This window comes from Drosophila biarmipes, chromosome 2L (genome assembly GCF_025231255.1).
Source record: "Drosophila biarmipes strain raj3 chromosome 2L, RU_DBia_V1.1, whole genome shotgun sequence".
Taxonomy (NCBI): Eukaryota; Metazoa; Arthropoda; class Insecta; order Diptera; family Drosophilidae; genus Drosophila; species Drosophila biarmipes.
The window spans coordinates 23,715,201-23,742,480 of NC_066612.1; the positions used below are offsets into that span (position 1 = coordinate 23,715,201).

At 43.1% G+C, this 27,280-nt stretch overlaps 7 protein-coding genes and 1 pseudogene across 12 annotated transcripts; 3 read left to right on the plus strand and 5 right to left on the minus strand.

The window, feature by feature from the left end:
• The first annotated feature begins 712 nt into the window (after positions 1-712).
• Positions 713-17,028, plus strand: LOC127010611 (histone H3). 4 transcript variants are annotated; one of them, XM_050884844.1, is made up of 2 exons: positions 713-814; positions 16,374-17,028. In XM_050884844.1, the coding sequence occupies exon 2, from the start codon at positions 16,552-16,554 to the stop codon at positions 16,960-16,962; it is 411 nt and encodes a 136-aa protein (XP_050740801.1). In that variant the 5' UTR covers positions 713-814; positions 16,374-16,551; the 3' UTR covers positions 16,963-17,028. The 4 variants fall into 4 exon arrangements, with proteins under 4 accessions (XP_050740801.1, XP_050740800.1, XP_050740802.1 ...); XM_050884843.1 differs by lacking the exon at positions 713-814 and adding an exon at positions 5,712-5,977; XM_050884845.1 differs by lacking the exon at positions 713-814 and adding an exon at positions 11,043-11,144.
• Positions 1,060-6,657, plus strand: LOC127010662 (uncharacterized). Its single transcript, XM_050885056.1, is given in 2 exon segments — positions 1,060-1,470; positions 6,217-6,657. Coding segments are annotated over 2 exon segments (828 nt in total). The 3' UTR covers positions 6,634-6,657.
• Positions 4,082-4,578, minus strand: LOC122818051 (histone H2B). Its single transcript, XM_044091511.2, has one exon. The coding sequence runs from the start codon at positions 4,576-4,578 to the stop codon at positions 4,207-4,209; it is 372 nt and encodes a 123-aa protein (XP_043947446.1). The 3' UTR covers positions 4,082-4,206.
• On the minus strand, positions 9,244-9,943 carry LOC127010617 (histone H2B-like; annotated as a pseudogene).
• LOC127010612 (histone H3) lies at positions 11,043-27,280 on the plus strand. Of its 3 annotated transcripts, none has more exons than XM_050884847.1 (2): positions 11,043-11,144; positions 26,692-27,280. In XM_050884847.1, exon 2 carries the CDS (start codon positions 26,870-26,872, stop codon positions 27,278-27,280), a length of 411 nt encoding a protein of 136 aa, XP_050740804.1. In that variant the 5' UTR covers positions 11,043-11,144; positions 26,692-26,869. The 3 variants fall into 3 exon arrangements, with proteins under 3 accessions (XP_050740804.1, XP_050740805.1, XP_050740806.1); XM_050884848.1 differs by lacking the exon at positions 11,043-11,144 and adding an exon at positions 16,205-16,306; XM_050884849.1 differs by lacking the exon at positions 11,043-11,144 and adding an exon at positions 21,365-21,466.
• On the minus strand, positions 14,411-14,907 carry LOC127010621 (histone H2B). The gene has a single exon (XM_050884855.1). The coding sequence runs from the start codon at positions 14,905-14,907 to the stop codon at positions 14,536-14,538; it is 372 nt and encodes a 123-aa protein (XP_050740812.1). The 3' UTR covers positions 14,411-14,535.
• LOC122818038 (histone H2B) lies at positions 19,572-20,136 on the minus strand. Its single transcript, XM_044091498.2, has one exon. It carries the CDS (start codon positions 20,066-20,068, stop codon positions 19,697-19,699), a length of 372 nt encoding a protein of 123 aa, XP_043947433.1. The 5' UTR covers positions 20,069-20,136; the 3' UTR covers positions 19,572-19,696.
• LOC122818037 (histone H2B) lies at positions 24,854-25,225 on the minus strand. The gene has a single exon (XM_050884857.1). It carries the CDS (start codon positions 25,223-25,225, stop codon positions 24,854-24,856), a length of 372 nt encoding a protein of 123 aa, XP_050740814.1.

Consider the following 27,280-nt stretch of genomic DNA (forward strand, 5'->3'; position numbering starts at 1 on the left):
CGAGAAGAAGGCTTAAACGTTTGATACATACTTGTACATAAACAAACATAAACAAACCCAACCGTCCTTTTCAGGACGACCAAGGTGTTACCAAAGAATTGAAGAATTTTCAATACTAATACCATATTATTAAAACAATAAGTATAAGGACGTGTGGGAAACTGATGTCGATTTTGTATAAGCGTTGGTCCTATAGCAGTCGGACAGAATAAGACCTAAGAGGTTCATCGCAAAATGGCGAATTTCCGTCAATGCTGTATCTGCGGCACAGCCTGTACAAAATAGATGTGTATCTACCTGAACTACTTTCATTTCAAATTTCATTTTGGTTCAATAAACATATATTATTTATGAAGCATCAACTTTCAAATCAAAGCATTATTGGAAAATGTGTCTCCTTTGGAAATTTAAATGGTGGTCCTGAAAAGGACCGATTGCTGAAAAAGTACAAGCTGTACTAGTTTTTTAACCGCCGAAGCCGTACAGGGTGCGGCCTTGCCTCTTCAGTGCGTACACAACGTCCATGGCGGTGACGGTCTTCCTCTTGGCGTGTTCGGTGTAGGTGACGGCATCACGGATAACGTTCTCCAAGAACACCTTCAGAACGCCTCGTGTTTCCTCGTATATAAGTCCGGAGATGCGTTTTACACCGCCACGACGAGCCAAACGGCGGATAGCTGGCTTCGTGATACCCTGGATGTTGTCACGCAGCACTTTGCGATGACGCTTGGCGCCTCCTTTTCCCAAGCCTTTGCCTCCTTTACCACGACCAGTCATATTTCACTTCTCTTCTCTACTGTTAACACACTGCACGGTACGAAAGTCACTGAAGAACTATTTCCAAATTTTCGACGAGCTCATATTTATACCTAAACCCCCAGAAACACGAGCGAGTCCGAACGATATGTTCGTCTCGCTCTCCGCTCGACAACTGAGATGGACTCTGCTTCCCTCTCTTTTCAACCCTCCCCGTTTTGCTATATAAGGAGGTAGCAAATGCGGCTATCGTTTATTGTGTTTTGAAACGTGAAGTGAACGTGAACAGCAGTGAATTCGAAAATGGCCCGTACCAAGCAAACCGCTCGCAAATCTACTGGTGGCAAGGCGCCACGCAAGCAACTGGCTACCAAGGCCGCTCGCAAGAGCGCCCCCGCCACCGGAGGCGTGAAGAAGCCTCATCGGTACCGCCCTGGAACTGTTGCCCTGCGTGAGATCCGTCGATACCAGAAGAGTACCGAGCTGCTGATCCGCAAGCTGCCTTTCCAGCGTCTGGTGCGTGAAATCGCTCAGGACTTCAAGACTGACCTGCGATTCCAGAGCTCGGCGGTGATGGCTCTGCAGGAAGCTAGCGAGGCCTATCTAGTAGGCCTCTTTGAAGATACCAACTTGTGTGCCATTCATGCCAAGCGTGTCACCATCATGCCCAAGGACATCCAGTTGGCCCGTCGCATTCGCGGCGAGCGTGCTTAGGTCGAGACGGCTTCAACTGGCTGCCAGTGCGCTAACATAATTTGTACAAATCGGTCCTTTTCAGGACCACAAATTAATTCAATGAGATACTAATTTTATCTGGAGGCTTTAACATAAAAATAAAGAAAAATTATTTTCCGTCCCGTTTTTTTAAGTGAATTGAATAATTGTTAATTCATTTTTTCCAATTTGTACTGCCTTGATAAATTTAATAGTAGTCGGAAATTGTCTTTTGATTTGAGTTCCCGGGGTTTTTTATGTGACAGCTGCTGTGCGGTACCGATGGTCAAGACTTTCAAACAGAAAAAATAAAAAAAAATACTAAATGCAGCATAAAAAAATATTAACTGGGCTAATGAATCTGTTGGTTGTTCAATAAACAAAATTTCATATATTTTCTTTATAATTTTAACTGCAGTGCAACCTCCAAGATATTTTTTAATAGGGACGCAAAATAAACAGTTTGTAGCTATATGTATATATTTCTGAAAATTGTTTAGAGTATTTTGAAATATTAGATAAAGCTAATATATAATATTAGTTTTTTACAATATATTTTATTTTTTTTTTATCAAATGTTTTTTAACAAATTTCGTTTTGAATGTCGGCATGTATTGAGAAAGGGTAGCGTTATATGGAACAACCACGATCAACATAAGACATTCAAACATCAACAAAAAATATAAAAACTTTTGAGCGCTATTTATAAATTAGACATAGCTGCTAAGGAATGCATAACGTCTTATAAAAAACAAGAAAAATATTAAAACATGTACTTTTTATATTTTTTCTTTAATATTAACTTAAGTGTGGTCTCAGGCCTCAATGGAATTTATATATGGGACGGATATTAGCAAAATGTAGTGAAAACTATTAATAACAATGCCCCAAAAGCTGGACTGCGCTAAGCAAAGACATAATAAATATAAGAAAACATCGAACAAATACCACATTTTAAGTTAACTATATTTTTAACAATCAGAAAACTATTGCCGAGTGTGTTCTCACAGCCAATTTTGCATGTAGCCAAGGGACAACTTGAAACAAATAAAAAAATACCTAAAGTAATAATAAGTATAAAGACTTGTAGTATTACTTAAAGTAAAATGTTCAAACTTCATTTTTCCTTAGCAAGTTACAAAATATTTCTAGAAATCTTATTTTAAAATGTTTTTTTAAAGTAATTATTCATGTTACGAATGTCAATCTTGAAGTTGATACGGCTATAAAAGGTTACAAAAACAAGAACATAACATTTCTAGCACATTACCTTCTTAATTTATCGTTTTTGAATGTAAAACGATAAAAAAATTATTTAGTTTTAGTATCTTAAGCCCTGAAAATAAGAAAATAAGTTTGCACTTCAAGCAAAAATTAGCAGAGCAAATGACTGATGCCAGACTCACAGTTGAAGTGCTCTCCTCCTCGATTCTCATTCGAACGAAGGAGGTTGGTCACAAGCGCGCGCTCCGTTTTCTATACAAAAAAGTGTAGTTTAGTGAAAAAAAATGTCTGATTCTGCAGTTGCAACGTCCGCTTCCCCAGTGGCTGCTCCCCCAGCGCCAGTTGAGAAGAAGCTGGCCACCAAAAAGGCATCTGGTTCCGCTGCCTTAAAAGCAAAGAAGGCCGCTGCCCCGCCATCGCATCCGCCAACTCAACAAATGGTGGACGCTTCTATCAAGAATTTGAAGGAACGAGGTGGCTCATCTCTTCTGGCAATCAAGAAATACATCACCGCCACCTACAAATGCGATGCCCAGAAGCTGGCTCCATTCATAAAGAAATACTTGAAATCTGCCGTGGTCAATGGAAAGTTGATCCAAACAAAGGGAAAAGGCGCGTCTGGTTCATTCAAACTGTCGGCCTCCGCCAAGAAGGATCCGAAGCCGAAGCCTGCGTCTGCTGAGAAGAAGGTGAAAAGCAAGAAGGTAGCCGTCAAAAAGACCGGAGCCACCGCCAAGAAAGTTGCCGCCGCAGCTGCCGACAAGAAGCCCAAGGCTAAGAAGGCTGTGGCCACCAAAAAGACCGCAGAGAAGAAGAAAACAGAGAAGGCGAAGGCCAAGGATGCAAAGAAAACTGGAACCGTGAAGGCGAAGCCAGCAGCAGCGAAGGCCAAGTCGACCGCAGTGAAGCCGAAGGCAGCAAAAGCAGCAAAGGCCAAGCCAGCGGCCTCTGCTAAGCCCAAAAAGGCGGTGAAGAAAGCAGCGGCGCCTGCTACCGCTAAGAAACCGAAAGCCAAGACTACGGCTGCCAAGAAGTAAATTGTGAAAAAGTACAGTACCTGGTACATGCTCGCAATCGTAATTTTAGATTTTGAAATCTGAAATTTAAACAAGCCCTTTTCAGGGCTACAACGTTCGTTTACAGGAGAAAGAAACTTTCAATTCACTTATCCGATTATTTTATGGCCATTCGCATTTTTCCACATTTAATTGGACTCGATTAGTTTATGATTAAAAAAGAAATATGTAATAAGAATATGTCATAACTTGTGTCTTAATACAAATAATTATAAGTGTACCCTTGTAGCCGCATTAATTTTAGCTGCTTTACCAGAGTATCTAAATGGAAAGTATATATGGCTCCAAAGTTCTTCAGAAAAAAACACAAATTGAACTTTTATCACGCATTTTATTGGCAAACGGCAAGCTGAAAATTTAGTTTCTTTGGTTAAATATGTTGTGGCCCTGAAAAGGGCCTTTTTGGATCTTCCTCCCCATACGCAGCAGGAGAAAATTACTTGGAGCTGGTGTACTTGGTGACAGCCTTGGTTCCCTCACTGACGGCGTGCTTCGCCAACTCTCCGGGCAGAAGTAGGCGAACAGCCGTTTGGATCTCCCGACTGGTGATAGTCGAGCGCTTGTTGTAGTGAGCCAGACGAGAAGCCTCGGCAGCAATGCGTTCGAAGATATCATTCACAAAGCTGTTCATGATGCTCATCGCCTTCGACGAAATGCCCGTGTCGGGGTGGACCTGCTTCAGGACCTTGTAAATGTAGATGGCGTAGCTCTCCTTCCTCTTGCGCTTCTTCTTCTTGTCGCTCTTGGTGATGTTCTTCTGGGCTTTGCCAGCCTTCTTGGCTGCCTTTCCACTAGTTTTCGGCGGCATTATTCACTTCACTTATGATTTCACAAACACAACTCACTGATCATAATGGTGCCCAAGCGCGTTCAACTTTATACTTTTTCTCGAGCCATGTTTTCAGGTCTGGGGCACCCACCCCTAACTGAACGCGCAGGCAGACGGAAAAGTATAAATATGTGGCTACCCGGGGCTCGTCGAGCATTCGTTTTTAGTGTGTAAAGTGAACTAAGTGAAATACTCGTAAAGCAAAATGTCTGGTCGTGGAAAGGGTGGCAAAGTGAAGGGAAAGGCGAAGTCCCGCTCCAACCGTGCCGGTCTTCAGTTCCCAGTAGGCCGTATTCACCGTCTGCTCCACAAGGGCAACTATGCCGAGCGAGTTGGTGCCGGCGCTCCAGTTTACCTGGCTGCTGTGATGGAATATCTGGCCGCTGAGGTTCTCGAGTTGGCTGGAAATGCTGCTCGTGACAACAAGAAGACTAGGATTATCCCGCGTCATCTGCAGCTGGCCATCCGCAACGACGAGGAGTTGAACAAGCTGCTCTCCGGCGTCACCATTGCCCAGGGTGGAGTGTTGCCCAACATACAGGCTGTTCTGTTGCCCAAAAAGACCGAGAAGAAGGCTTAAACGTTTGATACATACTTGTACATAAACAAACATAAACAAACCCAACCGTCCTTTTCAGGACGACCAAGGTGTTACCAAAGAATTGAAGAATTTTCAATACTAATACCATATTATTAAAACAATAAGTATAAGGACGTGTGGGAAACTGATGTCGATTTTGTATAAGCGTTGGTCCTATAGCAGTCGGACAGAATAAGACCTAAGAGGTTCATCGCAAAATGGCGAATTTCCGTCAATGCTGTATCTGCGGCACAGCCTGTACAAAATAGATGTGTATCTACCTGAACTACTTTCATTTCAAATTTCATTTTGGTTCAATAAACATATATTATTTATGAAGCATCAACTTTCAAATCAAAGCATTATTGGAAAATGTGTCTCCTTTGGAAATTTAAATGGTGGTCCTGAAAAGGACCGATTGCTGAAAAAGTACAAGCTGTACTAGTTTTTTAACCGCCGAAGCCGTACAGGGTGCGGCCTTGCCTCTTCAGTGCGTACACAACGTCCATGGCGGTGACGGTCTTCCTCTTGGCGTGTTCGGTGTAGGTGACGGCATCACGGATAACGTTCTCCAAGAACACCTTCAGAACGCCTCGTGTTTCCTCGTATATAAGTCCGGAGATGCGTTTTACACCGCCACGACGAGCCAAACGGCGGATAGCTGGCTTCGTGATACCCTGGATGTTGTCACGCAGCACTTTGCGATGACGCTTGGCGCCTCCTTTTCCCAAGCCTTTGCCTCCTTTACCACGACCAGTCATATTTCACTTCTCTTCTCTACTGTTAACACACTGCACGGTACGAAAGTCACTGAAGAACTATTTCCAAATTTTCGACGAGCTCATATTTATACCTAAACCCCCAGAAACACGAGCGAGTCCGAACGATATGTTCGTCTCGCTCTCCGCTCGACAACTGAGATGGACTCTGCTTCCCTCTCTTTTCAACCCTCCCCGTTTTGCTATATAAGGAGGTAGCAAATGCGGCTATCGTTTATTGTGTTTTGAAACGTGAAGTGAACGTGAACAGCAGTGAATTCGAAAATGGCCCGTACCAAGCAAACCGCTCGCAAATCGACTGGTGGCAAGGCGCCACGCAAGCAACTGGCTACCAAGGCCGCTCGCAAGAGCGCCCCCGCCACCGGAGGCGTGAAGAAGCCTCATCGGTACCGCCCTGGAACTGTTGCCCTGCGTGAGATCCGTCGATACCAGAAGAGTACCGAGCTGCTGATCCGCAAGCTGCCTTTCCAGCGTCTGGTGCGTGAAATCGCTCAGGACTTCAAGACTGACCTGCGATTCCAGAGCTCGGCGGTGATGGCTCTGCAGGAAGCTAGCGAGGCCTATCTAGTAGGCCTCTTTGAAGATACCAACTTGTGTGCCATTCATGCCAAGCGTGTCACCATCATGCCCAAGGACATCCAGTTGGCCCGTCGCATTCGCGGCGAGCGTGCTTAGGTCGAGACGGCTTCAACTGGCTGCCAGTGCGCTAACATAATTTGTACAAATCGGTCCTTTTCAGGACCACAAATTAATTCAATGAGATACTAATTTTATCTGGAGGCTTTAACATAAAAATAAAGAAAAATTATTTTCCGTCCCGTTTTTTTAAGTGAATTGAATAATTGTTAATTCATTTTTTCCAATTTGTACTGCCTTGATAAATTTAATAGTAGTCGGAAATTGTCTTTTGATTTGAGTTCCCGGGGTTTTTTATGTGACAGCTGCTGTGCGGTACCGATGGTCAAGACTTTCAAACAGAAAAAATAAAAAAAATACTAAATGCAGCATAAAAAAATATTAACTGGGCTAATGAATCTGTTGGTTGTTCAATAAACAAAATTTCATATATTTTCTTTATAATTTTAACTGCAGTGCAACCTCCAAGATATTTTTTAATAGGGACGCAAAATAAACAGTTTGTAGCTATATGTATATATTTCTGAAAATTGTTTAGAGTATTTTGAAATATTAGATAAAGCTAATATATAATATTAGTTTTTTACAATATATTTTATTTTTTTTTTATCAAATGTTTTTTAACAAATTTCGTTTTGAATGTCGGCATGTATTGAGAAAGGGTAGCGTTATATGGAACAACCACGATCAACATAAGACATTCAAACATCAACAAAAAATATAAAAACTTTTGAGCGCTATTTATAAATTAGACATAGCTGCTAAGGAATGCATAACGTCTTATAAAAAACAAGAAAAATATTAAAACATGTACTTTTTATATTTTTTCTTTAATATTAACTTAAGTGTGGTCTCAGGCCTCAATGGAATTTATATATGGGACGGATATTAGCAAAATGTAGTGAAAACTATTAATAACAATGCCCCAAAAGCTGGACTGCGCTAAGCAAAGACATAATAAATATAAGAAAACATCGAACAAATACCACATTTTAAGTTAACTATATTTTTAACAATCAGAAAACTATTGCCGAGTGTGTTCTCACAGCCAATTTTGCATGTAGCCAAGGGACAACTTGAAACAAATAAAAAAATACCTAAAGTAATAATAAGTATAAAGACTTGTAGTATTACTTAAAGTAAAATGTTCAAACTTCATTTTTCCTTAGCAAGTTACAAAATATTTCTAGAAATCTTATTTTAAAATGTTTTTTTAAAGTAATTATTCATGTTACGAATGTCAATCTTGAAGTTGATACGGCTATAAAAGGTTACAAAAACAAGAACATAACATTTCTAGCACATTACCTTCTTAATTTATCGTTTTTGAATGTAAAACGATAAAAAAATTATTTAGTTTTAGTATCTTAAGCCCTGAAAATAAGAAAATAAGTTTGCACTTCAAGCAAAAATTAGCAGAGCAAATGACTGATGCCAGACTCACAGTTGAAGTGCTCTCCTCCTCGATTCTCATTCGAATGAAGGAGGTTGGTCACAAGCGCGCGCTCCGTTTTCTATACAAAAAAGTGTAGTTTAGTGAAAAAAAATGTCTGATTCTGCAGTTGCAACGTCCGCTTCCCCAGTGGCTGCTCCCCCAGCGCCAGTTGAGAAGAAGCTGGCCACCAAAAAGGCATCTGGTTCCGCTGCCTTAAAAGCAAAGAAGGCCGCTGCCCCGCCATCGCATCCGCCAACTCAACAAATGGTGGACGCTTCTATCAAGAATTTGAAGGAACGAGGTGGCTCATCTCTTCTGGCAATCAAGAAATACATCACCGCCACCTACAAATGCGATGCCCAGAAGCTGGCTCCATTCATAAAGAAATACTTGAAATCTGCCGTGGTCAATGGAAAGTTGATCCAAACAAAGGGAAAAGGCGCGTCTGGTTCATTCAAACTGTCGGCCTCCGCCAAGAAGGATCCGAAGCCGAAGCCTGCGTCTGCTGAGAAGAAGGTGAAAAGCAAGAAGGTAGCCGTCAAAAAGACCGGAGCCACCGCCAAGAAAGTTGCCGCCGCAGCTGCCGACAAGAAGCCCAAGGCTAAGAAGGCTGTGGCCACCAAAAAGACCGCAGAGAAGAAGAAAACAGAGAAGGCGAAGGCCAAGGATGCAAAGAAAACTGGAACCGTGAAGGCGAAGCCAGCAGCAGCGAAGGCCAAGTCGACCGCAGTGAAGCCGAAGGCAGCAAAAGCAGCAAAGGCCAAGCCAGCGGCCTCTGCTAAGCCCAAAAAGGCGGTGAAGAAAGCAGCGGCGCCTGCTACCGCTAAGAAACCGAAAGCCAAGACTACGGCTGCCAAGAAGTAAATTGTGAAAAAGTACAGTACCTGGTACATGCTCGCAATCGTAATTTTAGATTTTGAAATCTGAAATTTAAACAAGCCCTTTTCAGGGCTACAACGTTCGTTTACAGGAGAAAGAAACTTTCAATTCACTTATCCGATTATTTTATGGCCATTCGTATTTTTCCACATTTAATTGGACTCGATTAGTTTATGATTAAAAAAGAAATATGTAATAAGAATATGTCATAACTTGTGTCTTAATACAAATAATTATAAGTGTACCCTTGTAGCCGCATTAATTTTAGCTGCTTTACCAGAGTATCTAAATGGAAAGTATATATGGCTCCAAAGTTCTTCAGAAAAAAACACAAATTGAACTTTTATCACGCATTTTATTGGCAAACGGCAAGCTGAAAATTTAGTTTCTTTGGTTAAATATGTTGTGGCCCTGAAAAGGGCCTTTTTGGATCTTCCTCCCCATACGCAGCAGGAGAAAATTACTTGGAGCTGGTGTACTTGGTGACAGCCTTGGTTCCCTCACTGACGGCGTGCTTCGCCAACTCTCCGGGCAGAAGTAGGCGAACAGCCGTTTGGATCTCCCGACTGGTGATAGTCGAGCGCTTGTTGTAGTGAGCCAGACGAGAAGCCTCGGCAGCAATGCGTTCGAAGATATCATTCACAAAGCTGTTCATGATGCTCATCGCCTTCGACGAAATGCCCGTGTCGGGGTGGACCTGCTTCAGGACCTTGTAAATGTAGATGGCGTAGCTCTCCTTCCTCTTGCGCTTCTTCTTCTTGTCGCTCTTGGTGATGTTCTTCTGGGCTTTGCCAGCCTTCTCTGGAAAGGCAGCCTTCCACTAGTTTTCGGCGGCATTATTCACTTCACTTATGATTTCACAAACACAACTCACTGATCATAATGGTGCCCAAGCGCGTTTAACTTTATACTTTTTCTCGAGCCATGTTTTCAGGTCTGGGGCACCCACCCCTAACTGAACGCGCAGGCAGACGGAAAAGTATAAATATGTGGCTACCCGGGGCTCGTCGAGCATTCGTTTTTAGTGTGTAAAGTGAACTAAGTGAAATACTCGTAAAGCAAAATGTCTGGTCGTGGAAAAGGTGGCAAAGTGAAGGGAAAGGCGAAGTCCCGCTCCAACCGTGCCGGTCTTCAGTTCCCAGTAGGCCGTATTCACCGTCTGCTCCGCAAGGGCAACTATGCCGAGCGAGTTGGTGCCGGCGCTCCAGTTTACCTGGCTGCTGTGATGGAATATCTGGCCGCTGAGGTTCTCGAGTTGGCTGGAAATGCTGCTCGTGACAACAAGAAGACTAGGATTATCCCGCGTCATCTGCAGCTGGCCATCCGCAACGACGAGGAGTTGAACAAGCTGCTCTCCGGCGTCACCATTGCCCAGGGTGGAGTGTTGCCCAACATACAGGCTGTTCTGTTGCCCAAAAAGACCGAGAAGAAGGCTTAAACGTTTGATACATACTTGTACATAAACAAACATAAACAAACCCAACCGTCCTTTTCAGGACGACCAAGGTGTTACCAAAGAATTGAAGAATTTTCAATACTAATACCATATTATTAAAACAATAAGTATAAGGACGTGTGGGAAACTGATGTCGATTTTGTATAAGCGTTGGTCCTATAGCAGTCGGACAGAATAAGACCTAAGAGGTTCATCGCAAAATGGCGAATTTCCGTCAATGCTGTATCTGCGGCACAGCCTGTACAAAATAGATGTGTATCTACCTGAACTACTTTCATTTCAAATTTCATTTTGGTTCAATAAACATATATTATTTATGAAGCATCAACTTTCAAATCAAAGCATTATTGGAAAATGTGTCTCCTTTGGAAATTTAAATGGTGGTCCTGAAAAGGACCGATTGCTGAAAAAGTACAAGCTGTACTAGTTTTTTAACCGCCGAAGCCGTACAGGGTGCGGCCTTGCCTCTTCAGTGCGTACACAACGTCCATGGCGGTGACGGTCTTCCTCTTGGCGTGTTCGGTGTAGGTGACGGCATCACGGATAACGTTCTCCAAGAACACCTTCAGAACGCCTCGTGTTTCCTCGTATATAAGTCCGGAGATGCGTTTTACACCGCCACGACGAGCCAAACGGCGGATAGCTGGCTTCGTGATACCCTGGATGTTGTCACGCAGCACTTTGCGATGACGCTTGGCGCCTCCTTTTCCCAAGCCTTTGCCTCCTTTACCACGACCAGTCATATTTCACTTCTCTTCTCTACTGTTAACACACTGCACGGTACGAAAGTCACTGAAGAACTATTTCCAAATTCTCGACGAGCTCATATTTATACCTAAACCCCCAGAAACACGAGCGAGTCCGAACGATATGTTCGTCTCGCTCTCCGCTCGACAACTGAGATGGACTCTGCTTCCCTCTCTTTTCAACCCTCCCCGTTTTGCTATATAAGGAGGTAGCAAATGCGGCTATCGTTTATTGTGTTTTGAAACGTGAAGTGAACGTGAACAGCAGTGAATTCGAAAATGGCCCGTACCAAGCAAACCGCTCGCAAATCGACTGGTGGCAAGGCGCCACGCAAGCAACTGGCTACAAAGGCCGCTCGCAAGAGCGCCCCCGCCACCGGAGGCGTGAAGAAGCCTCATCGGTACCGCCCTGGAACTGTTGCCCTGCGATCCGTCGATACCAGAAGAGTACCGAGCTGCTGATCCGCAAGCTGCCTTTCCAGCGTCTGGTGCGTGAAATCGCTCAGGACTTCAAGACTGACCTGCGATTCCAGAGCTCGGCGGTGACGGCTCTGCAGGAAGCTAGCGAGGCCTATCTAGTAGGCCTCTTTGAAGATACCAACTTGTGTGCCATTCATGCCAAGCGTGTCACCATCATGCCCAAGGACATCCAGTTGGCCCGTCGCATTCGCGGCGAGCGTGCTTAAGTCGAGACGGCTTCAACTGGCTGCCAGTGCGCTTACATAATTTGTACAAATCGGTCCTTTTCAGGACCACAAATTACATTCAATGGGATACTAATTTTATCTGGAGGCTTTAACATAAAAATAAAGAAAATTATTTTCCGACCCGTTTTTTTAAGCGAATTGAATAATTGTTAATTCATTTTTGCAATTTGTACTGCCTTGATAAAATTTAATAGTAGTCGGAAATTGTCTTTTGATTTGAGTTCCCGGGGTTTTTTATGTGACAGCTGCTGTGCGGTACCGATGGTCAAGACTTTCAAACAGAAAAAATAAAAAAAAATACTAAATGCAGCATAAAAAAATATTAACTGGGCTAATGAATCTGTTGGTTGCTTAATAAACAAAATTTCATATATTTTCTTTATAATTTTAACTGCAGTGCAACCTCCAAGATATTTTTTAATAGGGACGCAAAATAAACAGTTTGTAGCTATATGTAAATATTTCTGAAAATTGTTTATAGTATATTGAAATATTAGATAAAGCTAATATATAATATTAGTTTTTTACAATATATTTTATTTTTTTTTTTATCAAATGTTTTTTAACAAATTTCGTTTTGAATGTCGGCATGTATTGAGAAAGGGTAGCGTTATATGGAACAACCACGATCAACATAAGACATTCAAACATCAACAAAAAATATAAAAACTTTAAAGCGCTATTTATAAATTAGACATAGCTGCTAAGGAATGCATAACGTCTTATAAAAAACAAGAAAAATATTAAAACATGTACTTTTTATATTTTTTCTTTAATATTAACTTAAGTGTGGTCTCAGGCCTCAATGGAATTTATGTATGGGACGGATATTAGCAAAATGTAGTGAAAACTATTAATAATAATGCCCCAAAAGCTGGACTGCGCTAAGCAAAGACATAATAAATATAAGAAAACATCGAACAAATACCACATTTTAAGTTAACTATATTTTTAACAATCAGAAAACTATTGCCGAGTGTGTTCTCACAGCCAATTTTGCATGTAGCCAAGGGACAACTTGAAACAAATAAAAAAATACCTAAAGTAATAATAAGTATAAAGACTTGTAGTATTACTTAAAGTAAAATGTTCAAACTTCATTTTTCCTTAGCAAGTTACAAAATATTTCTAGAAATCTTATTTTAAAATGTTTTTTTAAAGTAATTATTCATGTTACGAATGTCAATCTTGAAGTTGATACGGCTATAAAAGGTTACAAAAAACAAGAACATAACATTTCTAGCACATTACCTTCTTAATTTATCGTTTTTGAATGTAAAACGATAAAAAAAATTATTTAGTTTTAGTATCTTAAGCCCTGAAAATAAGAAAATAAGTTTGCACTTCAAGCAAAAATTAGCAGATCAAATGACTGATGCCAGACTCACAGTTGAAGTGCTCTCCTCCTCGATTCTCATTCGAACGAAGGAGGTTGGTCACAAGCACGCGCTCCGTTTTCTATACAAAAAAGTGTAGTTTAGTGAAAAAAAATGTCTGATTCTGCAGTTGCAACGTCCGCTTCCCCAGTGGCTGCTCCCCCAGCGCCAGTTGAGAAGAAGCTGGCCACCAAAAAGGCATCTGGTTCCGCTGCCTTAAAAGCAAAGAAGGCCGCTGCCCCGCCATCGCATCCGCCAACTCAACAAATGGTGGACGCTTCTATCAAGAATTTGAAGGAACGAGGTGGCTCATCTCTTCTGGCAATCAAGAAATACATCACCGCCACCTACAAATGCGATGCCCAGAAGCTGGCTCCATTCATAAAGAAATACTTGAAATCTGCCGTCGTCAATGGAAAGTTGATCCAAACAAAGGGAAAAGGCGCGTCTGGTTCATTCAAACTGTCGGCCTCCGCCAAGAAGGATCCGAAGCCGAAGCCTGCGTCTGCTGAGAAGAAGGTGAAAAGCAAGAAGGTAGCCGTCAAAAAGACCGGAGCCACCGCCAAGAAAGTTGCCGCCGCAGCTGCCGACAAGAAGCCCAAGGCTAAGAAGGCTGTGGCCACCAAAAAGACCGCAGAGAAGAAGAAAACAGAGAAGGCGAAGGCCAAGGATGCAAAGAAAACTGGAACCGTGAAGGCGAAGCCAGCAGCAGCGAAGGCCAAGTCGACCGCAGTGAAGCCGAAGGCAGCAAAAGCAGCAAAGGCCAAGCCAGCGGCCTCTGCTAAGCCCAAAAAGGCGGTGAAGAAAGCAGCGGCGCCTGCAACCGCTAAGAAACCGAAAGCCAAGACTACGGCTGCCAAGAAGTAAATTGTGAAAAAGTACAGTACCTGGTACATGCTCGCAATCGTAATTTTAGATTTTGAAATCTGAAATTTAAACAAGCCCTTTTCAGGGCTACAACGTTCGTTTACAGGAGAAAGAAACTTTCAATTCACTTATCCGATTATTTTATGGCCATTCGCATTTTTCCACATTTAATTGGACTCGATTAGTTTATGATTAAAAAAGAAATATGTAATAAGAATATGTCATAACTTGTGTCTTAATACAAATAATTATAAGTGTACCCTTGTAGCCGCATTAATTTTAGCTGCTTTACCAGAGTATCTAAATGGAAAGTATATATGGCTCCAAAGTTCTTCAGAAAAAAACACAAATTGAACTTTTATCACGCATTTTATTGGCAAACGGCAAGCTGAAAATTTAGTTTCTTTGGTTAAATATGTTGTGGCCCTGAAAAGGGCCTTTTTGGATCTTCCTCCCCATACGCAGCAGGAGAAAATTACTTGGAGCTGGTGTACTTGGTGACAGCCTTGGTTCCCTCACTGACGGCGTGCTTCGCCAACTCTCCGGGCAGAAGTAGGCGAACAGCCGTTTGGATCTCCCGACTGGTGATAGTCGAGCGCTTGTTGTAGTGAGCCAGACGAGAAGCCTCGGCAGCAATGCGTTCGAAGATATCATTCACAAAGCTGTTCATGATGCTCATCGCCTTCGACGAAATGCCCGTGTCGGGGTGGACCTGCTTCAGGACCTTGTAAATGTAGATGGCGTAGCTCTCCTTCCTCTTGCGCTTCTTCTTCTTGTCGCTCTTGGTGATGTTCTTCTGGGCTTTGCCAGCCTTCTTGGCTGCCTTTCCACTAGTTTTCGGCGGCATTATTCACTTCACTTATGATTTCACAAACACAACTCACTGATCATAATGGTGCCCAAGCGCGTTCAACTTTATACTTTTTCTCGAGCCATGTTTTCAGGTCTGGGGCACCCACCCCTAACTGAACGCGCAGGCAGACGGAAAAGTATAAATATGTGGCTACCCGGGGCTCGTCGAGCATTCGTTTTCAGTGTGTAAAGTGAACTAAGTGAAATACTCGTAAAGCAAAATGTCTGGTCGTGGAAAAGGTGGCAAAGTGAAGGGAAAGGCGAAGTCCCGCTCCAACCGTGCCGGTCTTCAGTTCCCAGTAGGCCGTATTCACCGTCTGCTCCGCAAGGGCAACTATGCCGAGCGAGTTGGTGCCGGCGCTCCAGTTTACCTGGCTGCTGTGATGGAATATCTGGCCGCTGAGGTTCTCGAGTTGGCTGGAAATGCTGCTCGTGACAACAAGAAGACTAGGATTATCCCGCGTCATCTGCAGCTGGCCATCCGCAACGACGAGGAGTTGAACAAGCTGCTCTCCGGCGTCACCATTGCCCAGGGTGGAGTGTTGCCCAACATACAGGCTGTTCTGTTGCCCAAAAAGACCGAGAAGAAGGCTTAAACGTTTGATACATACTTGTACATAAACAAACATAAACAAACCCAACCGTCCTTTTCAGGACGACCAAGGTGTTACCAAAGAATTGAAGAATTTTCAATACTAATACCATATTATTAAAACAATAAGTATAAGGACGTGTGGGAAACTGATGTCGATTTTGTATAAGCGTTGGTCCTATAGCAGTCGGACAGAATAAGACCTAAGAGGTTCATCGCAAAATGGCGAATTTCCGTCAATGTTGTATCTGCGGCACAGCCTGTACAAAATAGATGTGTATCTACCTGAACTACTTTCATTTCAAATTTCATTTTGGTTCAATAAACATATATTATTTATGAAGCATCAACTTTCAAATCAAAGCATTATTGGAAAATGTGTCTCCTTTGGAAATTTAAATGGTGGTCCTGAAAAGGACCGATTGCTGAAAAAGTACAAGCTGTACTAGTTTTTTAACCGCCGAAGCCGTACAGGGTGCGGCCTTGCCTCTTCAGTGCGTACACAACGTCCATGGCGGTGACGGTCTTCCTCTTGGCGTGTTCGGTGTAGGTGACGGCATCACGGATAACGTTCTCCAAGAACACCTTCAGAACGCCTCGTGTTTCCTCGTATATAAGTCCGGAGATGCGTTTTACACCGCCACGACGAGCCAAACGGCGGATAGCTGGCTTCGTGATACCCTGGATGTTGTCACGCAGCACTTTGCGATGACGCTTGGCGCCTCCTTTTCCCAAGCCTTTGCCTCCTTTACCACGACCAGTCATATTTCACTTCTCTTCTCTACTGTTAACACACTGCACGGTACGAAAGTCACTGAAGAACTATTTCCAAATTCTCGACGAGCTCATATTTATACCTAAACCCCCAGAAACACGAGCGAGTCCGAACGATATGTTCGTCTCGCTCTCCGCTCGACAACTGAGATGGACTCTGCTTCCCTCTCTTTTCAACCCTCCCCGTTTTGCTATATAAGGAGGTAGCAAATGCGGCTATCGTTTATTGTGTTTTGAAACGTGAAGTGAACGTGAACAGCAGTGAATTCGAAAATGGCCCGTACCAAGCAAACCGCTCGCAAATCGACTGGTGGCAAGGCGCCACGCAAGCAACTGGCTACAAAGGCCGCTCGCAAGAGCGCCCCCGCCACCGGAGGCGTGAAGAAGCCTCATCGGTACCGCCCTGGAACTGTTGCCCTGCGTGAGATCCGTCGATACCAGAAGAGTACCGAGCTGCTGATCCGCAAGCTGCCTTTCCAGCGTCTGGTGCGTGAAATCGCTCAGGACTTCAAGACTGACCTGCGATTCCAGAGCTCGGCGGTGATGGCTCTGCAGGAAGCTAGCGAGGCCTATCTAGTAGGCCTCTTTGAAGATACCAACTTGTGTGCCATTCATGCCAAGCGTGTCACCATCATGCCCAAGGACATCCAGTTGGCCCGTCGCATTCGCGGCGAGCGTGCTTAAGTCGAGACGGCTTCAACTGGCTGCCAGTGCGCTTACATAATTTGTACAAATCGGTCCTTTTCAGGACCACAAATTAATTCAATGAGATACTAATTTTATCTGGAGGCTTTAACATAAAAATAAAGAAAATTATTTTCCGACCCGTTTTTTTAAGCGAATTGAATAATTGTTAATTCATTTTTTCCAATTTGTACTGCCTTGATAAATTTAATAGTAGTCGGAAATTGTCTTTTGATTTGAGTTCCCGGGGTTTTTTATGTGACAGCTGCTGTGCGGTACCGATGGTCAAGACTTTCAAACAGAAAAAATAAAAAAAAATACTAAATGCAGCATAAAAAAATATTAACTGGGCTAATGAATCTGTTGGTTGTTTAATAAACAAAATTTCATATATTTTCTTTATAATTTTAACTGCAGTGCAACCTCCAAGATATTTTTTAATAGGGACGCAAAATAAACAGTTTGTAGCTATATGTATATATTTCTGAAAATTGTTTAGAGTATTTTGAAATATTAGATAAAGCTAATATATAATATTAGTTTTTTACAATATATTTTATTTTTTTTTATCAAATGTTTTTTAACAAATTTCGTTTTGAATGTCGGCATGTATTGAGAAAGGGTAGCGTTATATGGAACAACCACGATCAACATAAGACATTCAAACATCAACAAAAAATATAAAAACTTTTGAGCGCTATTTATAAATTAGACATAGCTGCTAAGGAATGCATAACGTCTTATAAAAAACAAGAAAAATATTAAAACATGTACTTTTTATATTTTTTCTTTAATATTAACTTAAGTGTGGTCTCAGGCCTCAATGGAATTTATATATGGGACGGATATTAGCAAAATGTAGTGAAAACTATTAATAAAAATGCCCCAAAAGCTGGACTGCGCTAAGCAAAGACATAATAAATATAAGAAAACATCGAACAAATACCACATTTTAAGTTAACTATATTTTTAACAATCAGAAAACTATTGCCGAGTGTGTTCTCACAGCCAATTTTGCATGTAGCCAAGGGACAACTTGAAACAAATAAAAAAATACCTAAAGTAATAATAAGTATAAAGACTTGTAGTATTACTTAAAGTAAAATGTTCAAACTTCATTTTTCCTTAGCAAGTTACAAAATATTTCTAGAAATCTTATTTTAAAATGTTTTTTTAAAGTAATTATTCATGTTACGAATGTCAATCTTGAAGTTGATACGGCTATAAAAGGTTACAAAAACAAGAACATAACATTTCTAGCACATTACCTTCTTAATTTATCGTTTTTGAATGTAAAACGATAAAAAAATTATTTAGTTTTAGTATCTTAAGCCCTGAAAATAAGAAAATAAGTTTGCACTTCAAGCAAAAATTAGCAGAGCAAATGACTGATGCCAGACTCACAGTTGAAGTGCTCTCCTCCTCGATTCTCATTCGAACGAAGGAGGTTGGTCACAAGCGCGCGCTCCGTTTTCTATACAAAAAAGTGTAGTTTAGTGAAAAAAAATGTCTGATTCTGCAGTTGCAACGTCCGCTTCCCCAGTGGCTGCTCCCCCAGCGCCAGTTGAGAAGAAGCTGGCCACCAAAAAGGCATCTGGTTCCGCTGCCTTAAAAGCAAAGAAGGCCGCTGCCCCGCCATCGCATCCGCCAACTCAACAAATGGTGGACGCTTCTATCAAGAATTTGAAGGAACGAGGTGGCTCATCTCTTCTGGCAATCAAGAAATACATCACCGCCACCTACAAATGCGATGCCCAGAAGCTGGCTCCATTCATAAAGAAATACTTGAAATCTGCCGTGGTCAATGGAAAGTTGATCCAAACAAAGGGAAAAGGCGCGTCTGGTTCATTCAAACTGTCGGCCTCCGCCAAGAAGGATCCGAAGCCGAAGCCTGCGTCTGCTGAGAAGAAGGTGAAAAGCAAGAAGGTAGCCGTCAAAAAGACCGGAGCCACCGCCAAGAAAGTTGCCGCCGCAGCTGCCGACAAGAAGCCCAAGGCTAAGAAGGCTGTGGCCACCAAAAAGACCGCAGAGAAGAAGAAAACAGAGAAGGCGAAGGCCAAGGATGCAAAGAAAACTGGAACCGTGAAGGCGAAGCCAGCAGCAGCGAAGGCCAAGTCGACCGCAGTGAAGCCGAAGGCAGCAAAAGCAGCAAAGGCCAAGCCAGCGGCCTCTGCTAAGCCCAAAAAGGCGGTGAAGAAAGCAGCGGCGCCTGCTACCGCTAAGAAACCGAAAGCCAAGACTACGGCTGCCAAGAAGTAAATTGTGAAAAAGTACAGTACCTGGTACATGCTCGCAATCGTAATTTTAGATTTTGAAATCTGAAATTTAAACAAGCCCTTTTCAGGGCTACAACGTTCGTTTACAGGAGAAAGAAACTTTCAATTCACTTATCCGATTATTTTATGGCCATTCGCATTTTTCCACATTTAATTGGACTCGATTAGTTTATGATTAAAAAAGAAATATGTAATAAGAATATGTCATAACTTGTGTCTTAATACAAATAATTATAAGTGTACCCTTGTAGCCGCATTAATTTTAGCTGCTTTACCAGAGTATCTAAATGGAAAGTATATATGGCTCCAAAGTTCTTCAGAAAAAAACACAAATTGAACTTTTATCACGCATTTTATTGGCAAACGGCAAGCTGAAAATTTAGTTTCTTTGGTTAAATATGTTGTGGCCCTGAAAAGGGCCTTTTTGGATCTTCCTCCCCATACGCAGCAGGAGAAAATTACTTGGAGCTGGTGTACTTGGTGACAGCCTTGGTTCCCTCACTGACGGCGTGCTTCGCCAACTCTCCGGGCAGAAGTAGGCGAACAGCCGTTTGGATCTCCCGACTGGTGATAGTCGAGCGCTTGTTGTAGTGAGCCAGACGAGAAGCCTCGGCAGCAATGCGTTCGAAGATATCATTCACAAAGCTGTTCATGATGCTCATCGCCTTCGACGAAATGCCCGTGTCGGGGTGGACCTGCTTCAGGACCTTGTAAATGTAGATGGCGTAGCTCTCCTTCCTCTTGCGCTTCTTCTTCTTGTCGCTCTTGGTGATGTTCTTCTGGGCTTTGCCAGCCTTCTTGGCTGCCTTTCCACTAGTTTTCGGCGGCATTATTCACTTCACTTATGATTTCACAAACACAACTCACTGATCATAATGGTGCCCAAGCGCGTTCAACTTTATACTTTTTCTCGAGCCATGTTTTCAGGTCTGGGGCACCCACCCCTAACTGAACGCGCAGGCAGACGGAAAAGTATAAATAGTGGCTACCCGGGGCTCGTCGAGCATTCGTTTTCAGTGTGTAAAGTGAACTAAGTGAAATACTCGTAAAGCAAAATGTCTGGTCGTGGAAAAGGTGGCAAAGTGAAGGGAAAGGCGAAGTCCCGCTCCAACCGTGCCGGTCTTCAGTTCCCAGTAGGCCGTATTCACCGTCTGCTCCGCAAGGGCAACTATGCCGAGCGAGTTGGTGCCGGCGCTCCAGTTTACCTGGCTGCTGTGATGGAATATCTGGCCGCTGAGGTTCTCGAGTTGGCTGGAAATGCTGCTCGTGACAACAAGAAGACTAGGATTATCCCGCGTCATCTGCAGCTGGCCATCCGCAACGACGAGGAGTTGAACAAGCTGCTCTCCGGCGTCACCATTGCCCAGGGTGGAGTGTTGCCCAACATACAGGCTGTTCTGTTGCCCAAAAAGACCGAGAAGAAGGCTTAAACGTTTGATACATACTTGTACATAAACAAACATAAACAAACCCAACCGTCCTTTTCAGGACGACCAAGGTGTTACCAAAGAATTGAAGAATTTTCAATACTAATACCATATTATTAAAACAATAAGTATAAGGACGTGTGGGAAACTGATGTCGATTTTGTATAAGCGTTGGTCCTATAGCAGTCGGACAGAATAAGACCTAAGAGGTTCATCGCAAAATGGCGAATTTCCGTCAATGTTGTATCTGCGGCACAGCCTGTACAAAATAGATGTGTATCTACCTGAACTACTTTCATTTCAAATTTCATTTTGGTTCAATAAACATATATTATTTATGAAGCATCAACTTTCAAATCAAAGCATTATTGGAAAATGTGTCTCCTTTGGAAATTTAAATGGTGGTCCTGAAAAGGACCGATTGCTGAAAAAGTACAAGCTGTACTAGTTTTTTAACCGCCGAAGCCGTACAGGGTGCGGCCTTGCCTCTTCAGTGCGTACACAACGTCCATGGCGGTGACGGTCTTCCTCTTGGCGTGTTCGGTGTAGGTGACGGCATCACGGATAACGTTCTCCAAGAACACCTTCAGAACGCCTCGTGTTTCCTCGTATATAAGTCCGGAGATGCGTTTTACACCGCCACGACGAGCCAAACGGCGGATAGCTGGCTTCGTGATACCCTGGATGTTGTCACGCAGCACTTTGCGATGACGCTTGGCGCCTCCTTTTCCCAAGCCTTTGCCTCCTTTACCACGACCAGTCATATTTCACTTCTCTTCTCTACTGTTAACACACTGCACGGTACGAAAGTCACTGAAGAACTATTTCCAAATTCTCGACGAGCTCATATTTATACCTAAACCCCCAGAAACACGAGCGAGTCCGAACGATATGTTCGTCTCGCTCTCCGCTCGACAACTGAGATGGACTCTGCTTCCCTCTCTTTTCAACCCTCCCCGTTTTGCTATATAAGGAGGTAGCAAATGCGGCTATCGTTTATTGTGTTTTGAAACGTGAAGTGAACGTGAACAGCAGTGAATTCGAAAATGGCCCGTACCAAGCAAACCGCTCGCAAATCGACTGGTGGCAAGGCGCCACGCAAGCAACTGGCTACAAAGGCCGCTCGCAAGAGCGCCCCCGCCACCGGAGGCGTGAAGAAGCCTCATCGGTACCGCCCTGGAACTGTTGCCCTGCGATCCGTCGATACCAGAAGAGTACCGAGCTGCTGATCCGCAAGCTGCCTTTCCAGCGTCTGGTGCGTGAAATCGCTCAGGACTTCAAGACTGACCTGCGATTCCAGAGCTCGGCGGTGATGGCTCTGCAGGAAGCTAGCGAGGCCTATCTAGTAGGCCTCTTTGAAGATACCAACTTGTGTGCCATTCATGCCAAGCGTGTCACCATCATGCCCAAGGACATCCAGTTGGCCCGTCGCATTCGCGGCGAGCGTGCTTAAGTCGAGACGGCTTCAACTGGCTGCCAGTGCGCTTACATAATTTGTACAAATCGGTCCTTTTCAGGACCACAAATTAATTCAATGAGATACTAATTTTATCTGGAGGCTTTAACATAAAAATAAAGAAAATTATTTTCCGACCCGTTTTTTTAAGCGAATTGAATAATTGTTAATTCATTTTTTCCAATTTGTACTGCCTTGATAAATTTAATAGTAGTCGGAAATTGTCTTTTGATTTGAGTTCCCGGGGTTTTTTATGTGACAGCTGCTGTGCGGTACCGATGGTCAAGACTTTCAAACAGAAAAAATAAAAAAAAATACTAAATGCAGCATAAAAAAATATTAACTGGGCTAATGAATCTGTTGGTTGTTTAATAAACAAAATTTCATATATTTTCTTTATAATTTTAACTGCAGTGCAACCTCCAAGATATTTTTTAATAGGGACGCAAAATAAACAGTTTGTAGCTATATGTATATATTTCTGAAAATTGTTTAGAGTATTTTGAAATATTAGATAAAGCTAATATATAATATTAGTTTTTTACAATATATTTTATTTTTTTTTTATCAAATGTTTTTTAACAAATTTCGTTTTGAATGTCGGCATGTATTGAGAAAGGGTAGCGTTATATGGAACAACCACGATCAACATAAGACATTCAAACATCAACAAAAAATATAAAAACTTTTGAGCGCTATTTATAAATTAGACATAGCTGCTAAGGAATGCATAACGTCTTATAAAAAACAAGAAAAATATTAAAACATGTACTTTTTATATTTTTTCTTTAATATTAACTTAAGTGTGGTCTCAGGCCTCAATGGAATTTATATATGGGACGGATATTAGCAAAATGTAGTGAAAACTATTAATAAAAATGCCCCAAAAGCTGGACTGCGCTAAGCAAAGACATAATAAATATAAGAAAACATCGAACAAATACCACATTTTAAGTTAACTATATTTTTAACAATCAGAAAACTATTGCCGAGTGTGTTCTCACAGCCAATTTTGCATGTAGCCAAGGGACAACTTGAAACAAATAAAAAAATACCTAAAGTAATAATAAGTATAAAGACTTGTAGTATTACTTAAAGTAAAATGTTCAAACTTCATTTTTCCTTAGCAAGTTACAAAATATTTCTAGAAATCTTATTTTAAAATGTTTTTTTAAAGTAATTATTCATGTTACGAATGTCAATCTTGAAGTTGATACGGCTATAAAAGGTTACAAAAACAAGAACATAACATTTCTAGCACATTACCTTCTTAATTTATCGTTTTTGAATGTAAAACGATAAAAAAATTATTTAGTTTTAGTATCTTAAGCCCTGAAAATAAGAAAATAAGTTTGCACTTCAAGCAAAAATTAGCAGAGCAAATGACTGATGCCAGACTCACAGTTGAAGTGCTCTCCTCCTCGATTCTCATTCGAACGAAGGAGGTTGGTCACAAGCGCGCGCTCCGTTTTCTATACAAAAAAGTGTAGTTTAGTGAAAAAAAATGTCTGATTCTGCAGTTGCAACGTCCGCTTCCCCAGTGGCTGCTCCCCCAGCGCCAGTTGAGAAGAAGCTGGCCACCAAAAAGGCATCTGGTTCCGCTGCCTTAAAAGCAAAGAAGGCCGCTGCCCCGCCATCGCATCCGCCAACTCAACAAATGGTGGACGCTTCTATCAAGAATTTGAAGGAACGAGGTGGCTCATCTCTTCTGGCAATCAAGAAATACATCACCGCCACCTACAAATGCGATGCCCAGAAGCTGGCTCCATTCATAAAGAAATACTTGAAATCTGCCGTGGTCAATGGAAAGTTGATCCAAACAAAGGGAAAAGGCGCGTCTGGTTCATTCAAACTGTCGGCCTCCGCCAAGAAGGATCCGAAGCCGAAGCCTGCGTCTGCTGAGAAGAAGGTGAAAAGCAAGAAGGTAGCCGTCAAAAAGACCGGAGCCACCGCCAAGAAAGTTGCCGCCGCAGCTGCCGACAAGAAGCCCAAGGCTAAGAAGGCTGTGGCCACCAAAAAGACCGCAGAGAAGAAGAAAACAGAGAAGGCGAAGGCCAAGGATGCAAAGAAAACTGGAACCGTGAAGGCGAAGCCAGCAGCAGCGAAGGCCAAGTCGACCGCAGTGAAGCCGAAGGCAGCAAAAGCAGCAAAGGCCAAGCCAGCGGCCTCTGCTAAGCCCAAAAAGGCGGTGAAGAAAGCAGCGGCGCCTGCTACCGCTAAGAAACCGAAAGCCAAGACTACGGCTGCCAAGAAGTAAATTGTGAAAAAGTACAGTACCTGGTACATGCTCGCAATCGTAATTTTAGATTTTGAAATCTGAAATTTAAACAAGCCCTTTTCAGGGCTACAACGTTCGTTTACAGGAGAAAGAAACTTTCAATTCACTTATCCGATTATTTTATGGCCATTCGCATTTTTCCACATTTGATTGGACTCGATTAGTTTATGATTAAAAAAGAAATATGTAATAAGAATATGTCATAACTTGTGTCTTAATACAAATAATTATAAGTGTACCCTTGTAGCCGCATTAATTTTAGCTGCTTTACCAGAGTATCTAAATGGAAAGTATATATGGCTCCAAAGTTCTTCAGAAAAAAACATAAATTGAATTTTTATCACGCATTTTATTGGCAAACGGCAAGCTGAAAATTTAGTTTCTTTGGTTAAATATGTTGTGGCCCTGAAAAGGGCCTTTTTGGATCTTCCTCCCCATACGCAGCAGGAGAAAATTACTTGGAGCTGGTGTACTTGGTGACAGCCTTGGTTCCCTCACTGACGGCGTGCTTCGCCAACTCTCCGGGCAGAAGTAGGCGAACAGCCGTTTGGATCTCCCGACTGGTGATAGTCGAGCGCTTGTTGTAGTGAGCCAGACGAGAAGCCTCGGCAGCAATGCGTTCGAAGATATCATTCACAAAGCTGTTCATGATGCTCATCGCCTTCGACGAAATGCCCGTGTCGGGGTGGACCTGCTTCAGGACCTTGTAAATGTAGATGGCGTAGCTCTCCTTCCTCTTGCGCTTCTTCTTCTTGTCGCTCTTGGTGATGTTCTTCTGGGCTTTGCCAGCCTTCTTGGCTGCCTTTCCACTAGTTTTCGGCGGCATTATTCACTTCACTTATGATTTCACAAACACAACTCACTGATCATAATGGTGCCCAAGCGCGTTCAACTTTATACTTTTTCTCGAGCCATGTTTTCAGGTCTGGGGCACCCACCCCTAACTGAACGCGCAGGCAGACGGAAAAGTATAAATATGTGGCTACCCGGGGCTCGTCGAGCATTCGTTTTCAGTGTGTAAAGTGAACTAAGTGAAATACTCGTAAAGCAAAATGTCTGGTCGTGGAAAAGGTGGCAAAGTGAAGGGAAAGGCGAAGTCCCGCTCCAACCGTGCCGGTCTTCAGTTCCCAGTAGGCCGTATTCACCGTCTGCTCCGCAAGGGCAACTATGCCGAGCGAGTTGGTGCCGGCGCTCCAGTTTACCTGGCTGCTGTGATGGAATATCTGGCCGCTGAGGTTCTCGAGTTGGCTGGAAATGCTGCTCGTGACAACAAGAAGACTAGGATTATCCCGCGTCATCTGCAGCTGGCCATCCGCAACGACGAGGAGTTGAACAAGCTGCTCTCCGGCGTCACCATTGCCCAGGGTGGAGTGTTGCCCAACATACAGGCTGTTCTGTTGCCCAAAAAGACCGAGAAGAAGGCTTAAACGTTTGATACATACTTGTACATAAACAAACATAAACAAACCCAACCGTCCTTTTCAGGACGACCAAGGTGTTACCAAAGAATTGAAGAATTTTCAATACTAATACCATATTATTAAAACAATAAGTATAAGGACGTGTGGGAAACTGATGTCGATTTTGTATAAGCGTTGGTCCTATAGCAGTCGGACAGAATAAGACCTAAGAGGTTCATCGCAAAATGGCGAATTTCCGTCAATGCTGTATCTGCGGCACAGCCTGTACAAAATAGATGTGTATCTACCTGAACTACTTTCATTTCAAATTTCATTTTGGTTCAATAAACATATATTATTTATGAAGCATCAACTTTCAAATCAAAGCATTATTGGAAAATGTGTCTCCTTTGGAAATTTAAATGGTGGTCCTGAAAAGGACCGATTGCTGAAAAAGTACAAGCTGTACTAGTTTTTTAACCGCCGAAGCCGTACAGGGTGCGGCCTTGCCTCTTCAGTGCGTACACAACGTCCATGGCGGTGACGGTCTTCCTCTTGGCGTGTTCGGTGTAGGTGACGGCATCACGGATAACGTTCTCCAAGAACACCTTCAGAACGCCTCGTGTTTCCTCGTATATAAGTCCGGAGATGCGTTTTACACCGCCACGACGAGCCAAACGGCGGATAGCTGGCTTCGTGATACCCTGGATGTTGTCACGCAGCACTTTGCGATGACGCTTGGCGCCTCCTTTTCCCAAGCCTTTGCCTCCTTTACCACGACCAGTCATATTTCACTTCTCTTCTCTACTGTTAACACACTGCACGGTACGAAAGTCACTGAAGAACTATTTCCAAATTTTCGACGAGCTCATATTTATACCTAAACCCCCAGAAACACGAGCGAGTCCGAACGATATGTTCGTCTCGCTCTCCGCTCGACAACTGAGATGGACTCTGCTTCCCTCTCTTTTCAACCCTCCCCGTTTTGCTATATAAGGAGGTAGCAAATGCGGCTATCGTTTATTGTGTTTTGAAACGTGAAGTGAACGTGAACAGCAGTGAATTCGAAAATGGCCCGTACCAAGCAAACCGCTCGCAAATCGACTGGTGGCAAGGCGCCACGCAAGCAACTGGCTACTAAGGCCGCTCGCAAGAGCGCCCCCGCCACCGGAGGCGTGAAGAAGCCTCATCGGTACCGCCCTGGAACTGTTGCCCTGCGTGAGATCCGTCGATACCAGAAGAGTACCGAGCTGCTGATCCGCAAGCTGCCTTTCCAGCGTCTGGTGCGTGAAATCGCTCAGGACTTCAAGACTGACCTGCGATTCCAGAGCTCGGCGGTGATGGCTCTGCAGGAAGCTAGCGAGGCCTATCTAGTAGGCCTCTTTGAAGATACCAACTTGTGTGCCATTCATGCCAAGCGTGTCACCATCATGCCCAAGGACATCCAGTTGGCCCGTCGCATTCGCGGCGAGCGTGCTTAG